This window comes from Otolemur garnettii, unplaced genomic scaffold (genome assembly GCF_000181295.1).
Source record: "Otolemur garnettii isolate 467f Iridium unplaced genomic scaffold, OtoGar3 scaffold00022, whole genome shotgun sequence".
Taxonomy (NCBI): Eukaryota; Metazoa; Chordata; class Mammalia; order Primates; family Galagidae; genus Otolemur; species Otolemur garnettii.
This window is the reverse complement of record NW_003852417.1, coordinates 22,390,054-22,403,531: the sequence shown is the minus strand read 5'-3', so window position 1 is coordinate 22,403,531 and position 13,478 is coordinate 22,390,054. Positions and strand designations below refer to the sequence as shown.

At 33.9% G+C, this 13,478-nt stretch overlaps 1 protein-coding gene across 1 annotated transcript in view; it reads left to right on the top strand.

The window, feature by feature from the left end:
* The window catches only part of MEMO1 (mediator of cell motility 1), a 90,923-nt gene extending 86,155 nt beyond the window's left edge, over positions 1 to 4,768 (top strand). The window contains exons 7-8 of the mRNA XM_012803775.2: positions 2,628 to 2,732; positions 4,106 to 4,768. Coding sequence (XP_012659229.1) covers positions 2,628 to 2,732; positions 4,106 to 4,237 — 237 coding nt within the window. The 3' untranslated portion in view covers positions 4,238 to 4,768. The remainder of the gene's footprint in view (positions 1 to 2,627; positions 2,733 to 4,105) is intronic.
* Positions 4,769 to 13,478: the final 8,710 nt, after the last annotated feature.

Here is a 13,478-nt window from a genome sequence, read left to right as displayed (position 1 = left end):
CCCGCCACAACACCCAGCTACTTTTTAGTTGTAGTTGTCATTTTTGTTTAGCAGGTCTGGCCGGATTTGAACCCGCCAGCCCCAGGGTATGTGGTAGGCACCTTGACTACCGAGCTATGGATCACTGAGCCCATTGCCTGCACTTTGGACCCACTGATATGATCTTCCAGTTTTTTAAGGCATAGAAAAGTTAGGGCATATTTGGGGAAGCACTTTCTTTTTCATCTTCTTAGAATTTTGGCAATAGTTTTGAACTAGTATTTTTGCTGCCTTGGAATTTTGGTAACAGTAATTTCACAATTATTAGCATCAAAACATAAGTATATATAAATGGTGTATTTGCCAGTATTTAATGTTAGTTAATGAATGCTCCGTTTCTAAATTTTATTATTATTGTTTCTATTTGCATACTTCATGAATTTTCCAATTGGAGAAGTTCACCTGTAAGAATAAGCCTTAATTTCCTCTTATAGGCATTTCTTTTATATCATCATATTTGTCAGAGAATTGAGTGTAATGGAATTGAGTTTTGCCCTAGTGTGTACATAGCATACCTTAAGGAATTAAAATTTTAACATATTTAATTCCTTAACTTTCATCATCTCAGTTTTTAATTTTCCCTGTTGTAATTTGACCAATTTATCTTCATTTTGAACTCCAGTTAGTAGTGTATTCTCTACATATGACTCTGTATTTTTCTATAAATGGTTTCTTGGCCAATTACTTTGAATTTTTTCTTCTATAAATGTGATCATTAGTTTTCTTCTCTCTGAATTCATATCAATATATAAATGTGATAATTTTTTGAATATGTGTTGAGATTTTAATATTAAAATGTATATTGGAATCTCATTGTCACATAGTTTATTAATGCATAGAATTCTATTTAAGGTAAGCTGTCCTAGACTTCATTCAGGAGCATTACAATTTCTTTTACAATATGTGTAAGCTGATTGTAGCTGCGTGAGGATATTCAAAGAATTGTTAATATGACTCTTGTTAAATAAACTGTAATGAATCAGAGTAGTCAGTGAGAAAACATTTGCGATTAGAAATTTAGAGCCAGAGTTTTGACTTTTTTATGTCCCAGTTCCTCCTTCATCTCTGGAGTTGATCACACATGTATGTGGCTATCTTTCAGATTTTGTAGGAAAATTGATTTTATTTAAGAAAGACTTGAGTATTCTGATAAAAGTTTTTTTTTTATAAAATTAAACTTTGATGCTGTTACTGCAAAATTTGCATGTCACCTACTGATTATTGTAACTTTTCAGATGCTTTTTAAATCATGGGTGTTCATTTGATTATTCTCAGTGCTTATATACTGTGCCTGTTCTGTTAAAACATGAAATTTAAAAATCATACAGAATATATCAGTTAAATCTCCAGTTGAATGATCATTTACATTTTTCCATGAGGATATCAGTTCAGTTTATTGAACACAAACAAAGTATTTTACCTGAATAAGAAAATAATGTAAGGTAATTGGTGAACGCATTAGTTAAAATCAGTGGTTTATGTCCCTGACTTGGTGACTTAAATTTTCTCTATATTAATGAATTATAAATACATTATTTGAATATATTTGGAGAATACAGAATTTATTTTAAATAAGCATTCAAGTCATAGTGGTTACTTTAATAGTAGTTTAAAAATTTTTTATTCTGAATTAAAATCTTGAAAATAAGACATTCTAGTTTAAAGTATAAAGTGATAAACTTCCCTTTATTAAACTTGTTCATAAGTTTATTGCTTAAACATTTATCATTCTTTCATGAGCATTAAATTAATAAAAATATATTAACTGTTTTCTTAGTTCTGTGGCATTTTTATTACTGGTAGTTTAAAATACCTTATACTCTGTTGATATTGAAGTATATACTATGGAAATGTTTGAATTGCAGTTACCTTGATTTTTTTTTTTTTTCTTGAGACGGAGTCTCAAGCTGTCCCCCCGGGTAGAGTGCTGTGGCATCACACCTCACAGCAAACCTCGAACTCTTGGGCTAAAGTGATTCTCCTGGCTTAGCCTCCCAAGTAGCTGGGACTACAGGCACCTGCCACAATGCCTGGTATTTTTTGGTTGTAGTTGTCGTTGTTGTTTGGCAAACTCGGCTAGATTTGAACCCACCAGCTCTGGTGTATGTGGCTGGTGCTCTAGCCACTGAGCTACCGGTGCCGAGCCATTAACTTGATTTTTTTCATGCCAGTGACAGGAAAAATATAGCAGATATAAGGAAAATCAGTTATAAATTAGATTTAATTCTGGATTTCATATAGAAAATTCACAGCATATTTACTTATATGAATATTCTCTATAGAAGGGAAATATAAAATTATATATTTTTTGAGGATCATAAGCTAAATGACATCTAGTAAAGGTAGTTTTGGAAAGATACCTGGAGATTAGAGAAAATAAACAAGAGACTAGAAGTTTTCTGTTAATAGAAAGTTGACTGTGATGAGATTACTTTTGATGAATAAGTTTGATGTTTTATAACACTTAATATTTTTTTTGTGTCTCCTTAATTAAAAATTATTTAAGCTCTAACAATTTTAAAATATAATTAGGAAGTAATAAATTTTTTCCTCTCTCTCTTTTTTGTTTTCCTCTTCTTTTTTTTTAGGGTATGAGTATTATAGAACAATTAGACCCTGTATCTTTTAGCAATTACTTGAAGAAATACCATAATACTATATGTGGAAGACATCCCATTGGGGTGTTATTGAATGTGAGTATCCTTAGGGACTTTCACTTTAATATTGGATCATCTGATGTTCCAAAAATTTTAATCGTTATTACTGTGACTCATTATTATTGGTCAAGTTTTTTTAAGTTTCTTTCTAGTACCTTTAACATAATTTGGATTCCCATTCTTTTTGGTTACTTGAATAAAGTTATTTATCACTGGAATACAGAATACTTTGTGTTTAATGCAGTGAGTTATTTACAATAGAGACCTGTATTTTCTCTTGACTCTTAGTCCCAATATGTCTTTTACAAATAGAAATCAAAGTGTTCTTTCAAGAGACATAGTCTTACTACTTTGGGGGTTTTGCTTAGTGTTCTAGACTGTATAACAAATGAATGGAAAATCTTGCTTTTGGACTTTAGACGTTCATAATCTAATAAAGCAAGACAGATGACATGTTTTTCTTGTTAAGTGATGATAATGTTTATTTTATCTTTAATCATCTCATTAAAGATGATAATATTTATTTCATTTTATTTCAACTCATTAAAGATTGTAATGTTTATTTAAAGGTAAGAGACAGAAGTTTTGGTAAGCTGGATTTTACGAAGAGATATAACATTAATTTTTCTTCTAATAAATAAAACAGTATGGATTTCCTGAAAGAAAACATGACTCTCTCTAATATTTCAGGGTGGATGCTTAGGAATGAGAGGGAGAAGGAATCTTAGGCTCATTTGTTTGGAGAGGCAGGGAAATAATGTAGAAGGGTGAAGTCTAGTGTCATTTTGATGGGATTTGAACGATAGTATAGTGTGTGTTTTTCTCTTAAGCAGTATTTATTGACTAAAAGAAAAGACTCTTGAAAGCTTAACCTAATTTCTGAAATTTAAGCTAGGATAAACTGTATGAATCCCTTAAAGTCTAAATTGAATCAAATAAAAATTATCCTATGAAATAAACACTGAACCAGTCCACAGTTGAAGTAAAAATATTAGCATTTACCTCTTCAATCTGCAATTCAATTTATATATATTTCAAATTTAGCTAAAGTCAGAGAAAGAAAAAAAATATCCAACATATTAAGACAGAATGGCTAGGATTTGGTTTATAGAATAGAGAGAAATTTTTAAAGTTTAAAAAGTGACCCTTTTACTTATAGGGAAAAGTAGGGCAGATTATGATTGATACTTAATTATCAAGAAACTAGATGAGAAGTTGTTTGAGAGAACGAAATAAGGAATTAATTCTCTTTTCTACTTAATATGATGCAGTGAGAAATCCAAGGAATAGAAAAGTGAAAGAGTAATCAATCTAGGCTTTGACCGTGAAGTGCAGAGAGTCAAATAACATTCAAAGAATGTTTACTTTTTTATGTGATATCTGTATTAACCAAATTTTTCTTTTTCTAGGCTATCACAGAGCTCCAGAAGAATGGAATGAATATGAGCTTTTCCTTTTTGAATTATGCCCAGTCAAGCCAGTGTAGAAACTGGCAAGACAGTTCTGTGAGTTATGCAGCTGGAGCGCTCACGGTCCACTGAAGCTCTGAATCCTCAGGGATGCCACCTGCACATTCTCATATTCTGTCCGGGGTCCCAGCCTAGCCTTTACCAAGATACTGGTCCTGGTTTGGGGGGATTCTGAAACCTCAAACTAATAGAACTTTCTTCTTTTCTAGTAGGTGTAGTCCTTCCTTAATTTCAACTCATTAAAAAATGCTTTATAGTTTAGGGCAGTGGAAGGAAGGCTGGCATCAAAATATTTTGATCAAAAAAGATGATAATGTAAAGGCCCAGTTGTGGCAGACAGTTTTTTGAGAGTAACTTGTAAAGCATTTCCCATATCCTAAATTTGCACTCTTTGCAGACTTGTGCACATATATTCCGCTTTCAGAATAGTTTTGCAAATTGTACACAAACAAAAAAAGGTGGAAGCTTTTTAATAAAGAAATTGCATTTATAAATGATCTGTATTAGAATATAATAAATCTCCAGTTATAGTCAATTACTACCCGTGTTGTACAACAGATACCTTCTATTTTAGTTGCTAATAAAGGGCTACACAACTCAAAATAGTCTGATTTAAACTTATTGCTCTGTGGTATATTTGAAAATCGTTTTTTAATAATTCCATCTCAGAATTTTTGTTAAAAATGGTAAACCTCAGCTCTTATGTAAAAATATATTAGGATGTATTTTATATTTTACATATTTATCTGATTTTTTTAACCACAGAAATTAGAATCACATAATCTTAAAGTTGACTTTTAAAATTAAATGCAGTTTGCCTTTTTGTGTGTAACATTCCTTTATATCATTATATCGTAATAGAATGTATATTCAAGATTGGTAAAAGAACATAGATGTAGTCCTTCAAAGATCATATTTGATAGTCTGCAAACGCGGAAGCATTGAAGGGTGTTCTTAGAGTTTTTCAGATCATTGCAGCGCATACACTGCTATGCTTTTTTAATACTTTAAGCAATTTGGGTCTTTCACTTGAATTTTTAGCAAGAAATCGTTAACAGTAACAACAACATTAAATCACTGGATTTTCTTACAGTTTCATAATTTTTTTTGTCACAAATTTTGGTGCGGCTCTTCCAACTAAAATAATGGTATGGTGTTGTATTATTTCCTGTGTTTAGCATAGACCAATTCTACTCACTTTGGCGAAAGAAAAAATGTAATTCAGTGAATTAATTATTTGGCTCCTGAGCATGTACTCCATTATACCTGTTTTTATCTGACACTAGGTGTCTGCATCACCTTGGAGAGCGTTTGTGTCTTCAGTGTTATACCAGAGTAGCAAACGATTTGTAGATGCCTTGCACCAGTTATTTAAAGATTTGCATTCCTTATTTATTAAATTTCAACTTTCTACACTCAAGAGTGAGATGAAATAATGTTACCTTTTCGATTCAAAATTACCTACCCATGTTTGTGTGGAAATTATATTCTTACACATTAGTGACTTATTTTCCATCTCTTAGATTACTTTTGAGTCCTCTAAATCCTCCTTGTTTAAAATGGACTATAAAAATTTCCCAAGTGACTACAGAGTGAATTTTTAAAATGTTATCTGAATATAAAAATAACATGATTGTTATAGAAAATTTGGAAAAATACTAAAAAGTATAAAGAAGAAAAAAAATTTTCTGCCATCTCACTACCCAGAGATAACACTGTTAATATTTTTTTGTATTTCCTTTCAGTCTTTGTCTATGCTATTTATGAGTGTGTGTATATGTGTTTGTGTGTGTGTATATAATAGCACAGTTGAGATTATATTGACCATATAGTTATGTACCCTGTTCTTTATTACCTAACTTCATATCATAAGTACTTTCTCATGTCTTTAAAAATGTGATTTTAGCAAATGGCTGCATAATATTCTAATGTATTACGATACAATAATTTAACACTTCTTCTCTCTTTGGATATTAGGTTGTTTCTGATCTTTCACCATTATAAATAATAGTGGGATGGTTATACTTGTATGTAAAATTTATACTCTATATTAGACTCTTTCTTTAGGATGTATTCATGGAAATGGAATAAGTGGTTTCGACAGTGAGAACTTTTTAGGTTCTTTAAAATATTGCCAAATTACCCTTCAGAAAAATTGTACCAAATTAGCAATGTATGAGTACCCATCATACTGCCCCTTCAATAGTTTCATTATTTTTTCTAACTTTTTGAAAAATTTGTTAAACAAATAATTGGTTGTTTATTTGATCATTCTAATAAGAGTTGCTTTATAATTAATCTTTTTTGGTCTTTTATAATCTTATAGTTTATATAAAAAAGACAAGAGGGTTGCCTACATGGGTGGACTGTACTTTTAGGAGTATGTTTACTAGTCTTAAAACTCTAGAAGCTAGGCAAGGTGTTGTATGTGTGTAGTCCCGGATAATTGGGAGGCTGAGACAGGAGGATCATTTGAGCCTAGGAGTTCAAGACTTGTCTGGGTAACATAGTGACACCTTATTTCAAAGCAAACAAAAACCAATAACCTCTGGTATATTTTACCATCACTCTACACTTTTCTAGAATAGGAACATGCCTTTCATAGAAGACATGTTCTACTTTTGTAAAAGTAAGGTGTTCCAAACTGATAGTTGACTGTTGAGTTCTAGTTCTGTTTCTGCCACTAATTCACTAATTAGTTCTCTGAACTTAATATTCGTGTCACATTGAAACTTTATCATCTGTAAAATGTAGAGGTGATCTCTTAAGTATTTTCTAGCTTTAAGGTACTTTGATGTCCTGACTTAAGTTTTTTAGAGATGGTGATGTCACTTATGTTAAATATCTACATGACACATTAGAGGTATTATCTTTTGATTTCTCCTTTATATCCATGAAAATGAAACTCTTGTTATTTAACACAAAAGGGAAATTAATTTGCATTATTTAATGCAGTTAATATCACATAAATTGTTAAGCTTTTCTACTTTAAGTGCCTTTAAACGTGTTTTGTATTTGGAATCTAAAATGTAAAGGAAATTATTATGTAGTTCCATACAGTTGTTTCTTTGTTATATACTTTTGAGTGTTTTGTATCAACTTTTTTTTAAACCTTCAATTACTCAGAGCAGCATATTTATGGATTCTTCACTATTTCACTAGGGAATCCTTGAGAGATGTATGTTAAAGAATAGCTCATTGTACAGGTAAGTAAGTGCTCTTGTCTTGGGTGGGCAACAAGTCTTCATACAGATTAGGATAAAGAACTATTCAGATTTCAGTATTTATATTTAGGTGTTTCTATATGAATGGTTGGTGTCCCAAGCTAGTTAATGGTGGTTGTTACAGATCTCAAATACTGCTCTGGTAGCAAATAGTTCATTCCCCTAGGTTAGGAGTTGGTAAGTGTTTTCTATAAAGGACGAGATAGTAAATGATTTGAGCTTTGCAGGCCATATAGACTCTGTCCTGAGTACTCTTCTTTGCCTTTGTAGCACAAAAACAGCCATAGACAATGTGTAATCAAGTGAATGTGAATTTGTTCTAATAAAACTTTATTCATACAAAGATGGTGAGCTTGATTTGGCCTGTGGGCTTAATTTGCTATCTTCTATACTAGATGGTGGTGTTTTTAGTTCAAATAGTTGGCTGATAATCTAGACTACAAGGAGTAATTGTATGTTTCTGCCATCCTAAGTCTGTCTTAATTTGATATATAGATTGGTTGGGTTTGAGTGTTATTTAGGATCATAAAGGTAAGTGGGAAATGGATAAGGGAAACTAAGAACTCTGGTGAATTAGTGTTAAGGAACTTTGAAGCACTTTTATTTGCTGGAGCCTATGGGGAGGTTTAATTTGCTGCTGTGAATTAAAACAGTGGAAGTTATGATTGGTTGTTCCAAATTCTTTATGTTATTATAAGGGATTGGGTATCTAGATGATAACAGAAGATAGGCCAGATTAACTTTTTTTTTTCTTTTTTTTTGAGACAGAGCCTCAAGCTATCCCCCTGGGTAGAGTGCCATGGCATCACGCTCACAACAACCTCCAACTCCTGGGCTCAAGTGAGTCTCCTGCCTCAGCCTCCCAAGTAGCTGGGACTATAGGTGCCCGCCACAACGCCCGGCCATTTTTTTGTTGCAGCCATCATTGTTGTTTGGCGGGCCCGGGCTGGGGATTAGAACCTGCCGCCTTAGGTGTATGTGGCTGGCGCCTTAGCTGCTTGAGCCACAGGTGCCGAGCCCAGATTAACTTTTGTATCTAAGTGTTGAGAGGTTGCTGTGAGCTGTGACGCCATGGCACTCTACTGAGGGCAACATAGTGAGACTCTGTCTCAAAAAAAAAGAAGAAAAGAAAAATAATTACCATCTTCCATTAGCATTTTAAAAGTGCTTTATGTCCCAATATAAAGGACATAAAGTCAGGAAGGATAACAGAATAATTTAACTTGAATAACTTTAAGTTGGTGAAAAAATTGCTGTCAAAATTTCTCATTCTATGTCACTGAGATATTTATCAAGTATTAGGATCATTCCATAGACAGGGAAGTGCTGTGATACAATTACTGAAAGACCTAATGTAGTTATAAAAACTGTTATTGACTAAGAGATATAATAAACAACATGTACAGTAAAACTTTTATATTATTGTGTTAAATTGTAAATGCCACGTGTTAAGAGAGACATTATGAACTATAGTGGCTATGGGGAAGCAGCTGGAATGAAGAAGGCCTGAATAGCAGGGAAAGTGAGATGTGGTTGAAGAAATTGGCGTTGTTTATTTTGGAGAGGGCAAGTTTAAAGAGAGGGGTGTTTTCTTCATATATTGGAATGGAAGAGAGTTATTATATAGGAATAGAATTATTCTATAGGGGTAGAATTATTCCATGTGAATAATTCTATTTACATAAAATAATGAATACCATTAGTTGGAGTAAGAATAGAATTATCCTGTTCACATAGAATAAAACATGGGCTCGGCGCCTATAGCTCAACCGGCTAGGGCGCCAGCCACGTACACCTAAGGTGGCGGGTTCGAATCCCCAGCCCGGACCCGCCAAACAACAATGACGGCTGAAACCAAAAAATAGGCGGGCGTTGTGGCGGGCGCCTGTGGTCCCAGCTACTTGGGAGGCGGAGGCAGGAGACTCGCTTGAGCCCAGGAGTGGGAGGTTGCTGTGAGCTGTAATGCCATGGCACTCTGCCCAGGGGGACAGCTTGAGGCTCTGTCTCAAAAAAAAAAAAAAAAAAAAGAATAAAACATGATGCAACTGAGCACATACACTATAACTGAGTGGCTTAACATAAACTATTACCAGCGACCATGCTGTACATTTTGTCAATGGCTATGTTAAATGATGCTGATACCTCTACCTCTTTATAGTCACTGTTGTGATGGATTTTGTTTGCCTGCCTACTTCATGGGTTCATTAGTACTACACAAAGAATTTTCAGTTTTGTCATTTATTCCAGGGTTCTCTGGTGATGATTCCAGAGAGATGGAGTGTATCACATGTACTATGTGTGTGTGTGTGCGCCCACGTGCATGTGTGCATGTTTAAATGCAGGGTTTGGGCCATCGCCCTATAAAATAATGGGAAAATTTTCAAAGCCAGTTCTTCTGATTTTGAAAGCCATACTCTAATGCAGTTGGTTTTTCATTATTGTAAATTGTGTCCACATGCACATTTCACACTGCTAAGTTAGGTCTATAACTTTTTGGGATGTAGTTGTATTTTTTCCCTGTCATTGTAATGAAACCAAAGAGAATACAAATACTATTATTGGGAAGCTATTGAAGACCAGGTGATTTTTCTGTAAGCAGGACCTGAGTTCTGATCTTTAAATCTGTGTTGTAAACGATGTATTGTTTTCGGAGACAAGTTTCACTCTGTCACCTGGGCTAGAGTGTCATGGCGTCAGCCTAGATCACAGCAACTCGAACTCCTCGGTTCAAGCCATCCTTCTCCTTCAGCTACTCGAGTATCTGGGACTGTAGGCACCTGTTACCACTGGCTAATTTTTCTATTTTTTGTAGAGATGGGGTCTCACTTTGCTCAGGCTGGTCTCGAACTTTCAACCTCAAGCAATCCTACCACCTCAGCCTCACAGAGTGTTAGGATTACAGGCACAGATTAAACCGCTGTGCTAGGCCTTGCAATTTAAACTTTTGAAAAATATTTTAATTTTTCTGATTTGATATTCTGAATTATCTGATATTATACACATTTAAGTAAAATGTACTAAAACAAGGTGAAAACTAAAAAAATGAGATCATATTAACTGAGTTTTGTGAATTTTAAAAAATATACTCAGACTGTTGAATTAAATTTAATAAAAGTATTTTTAATATAACTTTTTTAAATGGAATTTTTTTCTGAGAATGTTTTCCATTTAAGATTTATTCATTTGAGTCTAGCACGTAATAGATACTTAGTACTTAGTTGTTATGTGTTGGAACACTTTTTACACGAAGTGTTTTCTAAAGGTCAGAAAAACATAAACTTTTTAATATCAAGGAACCACCTTTTAATTGGCTTTTTCCATTTTCAGTTTTTAATTGTGGGAACCATTCTCCTTACTAATTTTAAAAGAGGGTAGAATTTTATATTCCTAGGCTGTCTGTTAAATGAAATGAATTATAATATAAATTTGAAACCATTGGCCTATGATTCCTAACTTGTGGCATCACAGGTCACAGCAACCTTGGGCCTAAGCGATTCTCTTGCAAGTAGCTGAGACTATAGGCACCTACTACAACGCCCAGCTATTTTTGTTGTTGTTGTTGTTGCTGCAATTGTCATTGTTGTTTAGCTGGCCCCGGCCTTATTTGAACCCACCATCCTGGGTGTATGTGGCTGGTGCCCTACCCACTTTTGGGCGCTGCCCAAAAGATTTTTTTTTTTTAAGACTTATTTTGGAAAAATCCTGAAACGAGTGTTTTAATATTCTGACTCTTTTAGTTTATTTGTCTTATAACCACATCTATGTTCTATTTAATTTCCTTACCTTTATTTTATAACAAAGGAAAGATTCAAGGTTAGGACTTTAAAGTTGTAATTCAAGGTAAAAGATCTTAGGTAGGAATTTCTCTACTAGATCTTTTCTTTTAAAAAGTTATATGGTGGAGGGCGGTGCCTGTGGCTCAGTGAGTAGGGCGCCGGCCCTATATACCGAGGGTGGTGGTTTCAAACCTGGCCTTGGCCAAACTGCAACAACAACAACAAAAAAATAGCTGGGTGTTGTGGTGGGTGCCTGTGGTCCCAGCTACTCTGGAGGCTGAGGCAAGAGAATTGCCTAAGCCCAAGAGCCGGAGGTTGCTGTGAGGTGTGATGCCACGGCACTCTACCGAGGGTGACAAAGTGAGACTTTGTCTCTTAAAAAAAAAGTTATATGGTGGTTATGCAAGTGAATTTAGAACAAAATGAATTATCTATTTTTGTGAATTGAATTAAAATAGGGAATTTAGTACCACCAGAATTATAGATTACTTTGTAGTTGGACTCACTTTCTCATTTCTTACCAGGACCTGCTTATTCACAGTCAGAAAGCAGGATTAGCCTTGTCTAACTTTGATTGTAAGGATAAATTTAGTTTCTGGATAACTTTCCCAGAGATTATTCTGTGATCTTTGTTAAAGCAAAGCTTTTTGTGTTTTTCTTAGCAGTTAAGGAATATGGATTTATAAAGCAAATATGCTCTACATATTTAGTACGTTATAAGTTGAAAAAGGAGAAGAGGATATGTAGTCAATTCTGAGTTGGGTTCTTTGTGTGAACTATTTTGTTTGGATTTTTTGTTGCCTCTTTTGCCTGTTTTCTTTTAAAGAATCTTAAAAAAAAATAGAAATACTGGTTTTTATATGTTTTAAAAAAATGGTGTGGAAGGGCAGTGCCCATAGGGTTGGGTGCCGGCCACATATACCCAGGCTGGTGAGTTCGAACCTGGCCCAGGCAAGCTAAAACAACAATGACATCTGCAAGAACAACAACAAAAATAGGTGGGCATCGTGGTGGGCGCTGTAGTTCCAGCTACTTGGGAGGCGGAGGCAAGAAAATTGTTTAGCCCAAAGTTTGAGGTTGCTGTGTGCTGTGACATCGCAGCACTCTACACAGGCTACAGCTTGAGACTCCGTCTCAAAAAAAAAAAAATATTGTGGAAAAATCAGTCCTTTCTTATCTAAAAATTGTGATTTATGTGTCTCAAGTGTGTCCTCTATTTGGTTTGTGGGGTGTGGAACATAGATGATGAAATTCAAGCAAGTTTATAGTTTTATGTATAGTGTTAAGGTTAGCATGAACAAGTATTTTAAGAATAACAAAACATTTAAAGAATATGTTTTAATTAGTTATCTAGGTTAAAAAGTAATATCTTTAAACATCCATATGTACATATATAAATATATATTTAGCAAAAATACTAGACAGTCTGTTTAATTGCCTTGTGATACCTTCTTGAATATATGGCAGGACATTTCTTGAGATTGTATTTGTTAGAAGTGGTTGACAATTAGTTGGGTGATTAGATTGGATAATATCATTTGGGGGAAGTAGGTTAAGGATTCTGTCTGCCTTTCTCCTGGAACATACATACTTCAAAGTGCCCTACATCCCAAATTGCCACAGTGGCATACTGGAATAAGGTAATATTTGTTAAAATAACTATTTGTAAATATAATTTGTATTATTAAAAACATTAACTTTGTTACTTTTTAGATATGTTATATTCAAGTAACTATGTAATTTAATACTAAATCTGTAGTTAAGACTTTTGACATTTGAGATATCTCAATATGTTAAGTTGAAAATTTATGTAGAACCAGAGGTAGTAATTAAAAGTGGGAAATGTCTTTTTAAAGTTGTAGCTGGAAGCTCAATTCATATGTTAAATTCAGACAGTCTCACAATAACTTGTAAAACAAGCCTGAATAAGTCCTTTTGCAAAAGTTTACATATTTTTCATTACCAGTAGGCCATTTATGTAATACTTCTGTACTGAGTGTTGAACAACTAGCCTTTATTAGGTTGAAAAGTGCCTCCTACCTTCTATTAATGTCAAGTACTTGTATCTGACAGTGTTGTGTCTATGGATGTTTTTTATTTTAATTTATCTTACAGGGTTGGCCTGTTCCTAAGAGTTCTGCTTGGTACATTTGTCAGCGAAAATTAACTTGGTTAAAGCAGTGATGCATGTTTTAACAGTTAAAATACTTCATAAAGCTGTATTTTATTTATTTATTTATTTATTTATTTATTTTTGAGACAGAGCCTCAAGCTGTCCCCCTGGGTAGAGTGCTGTGGCATCACAGCTCACAG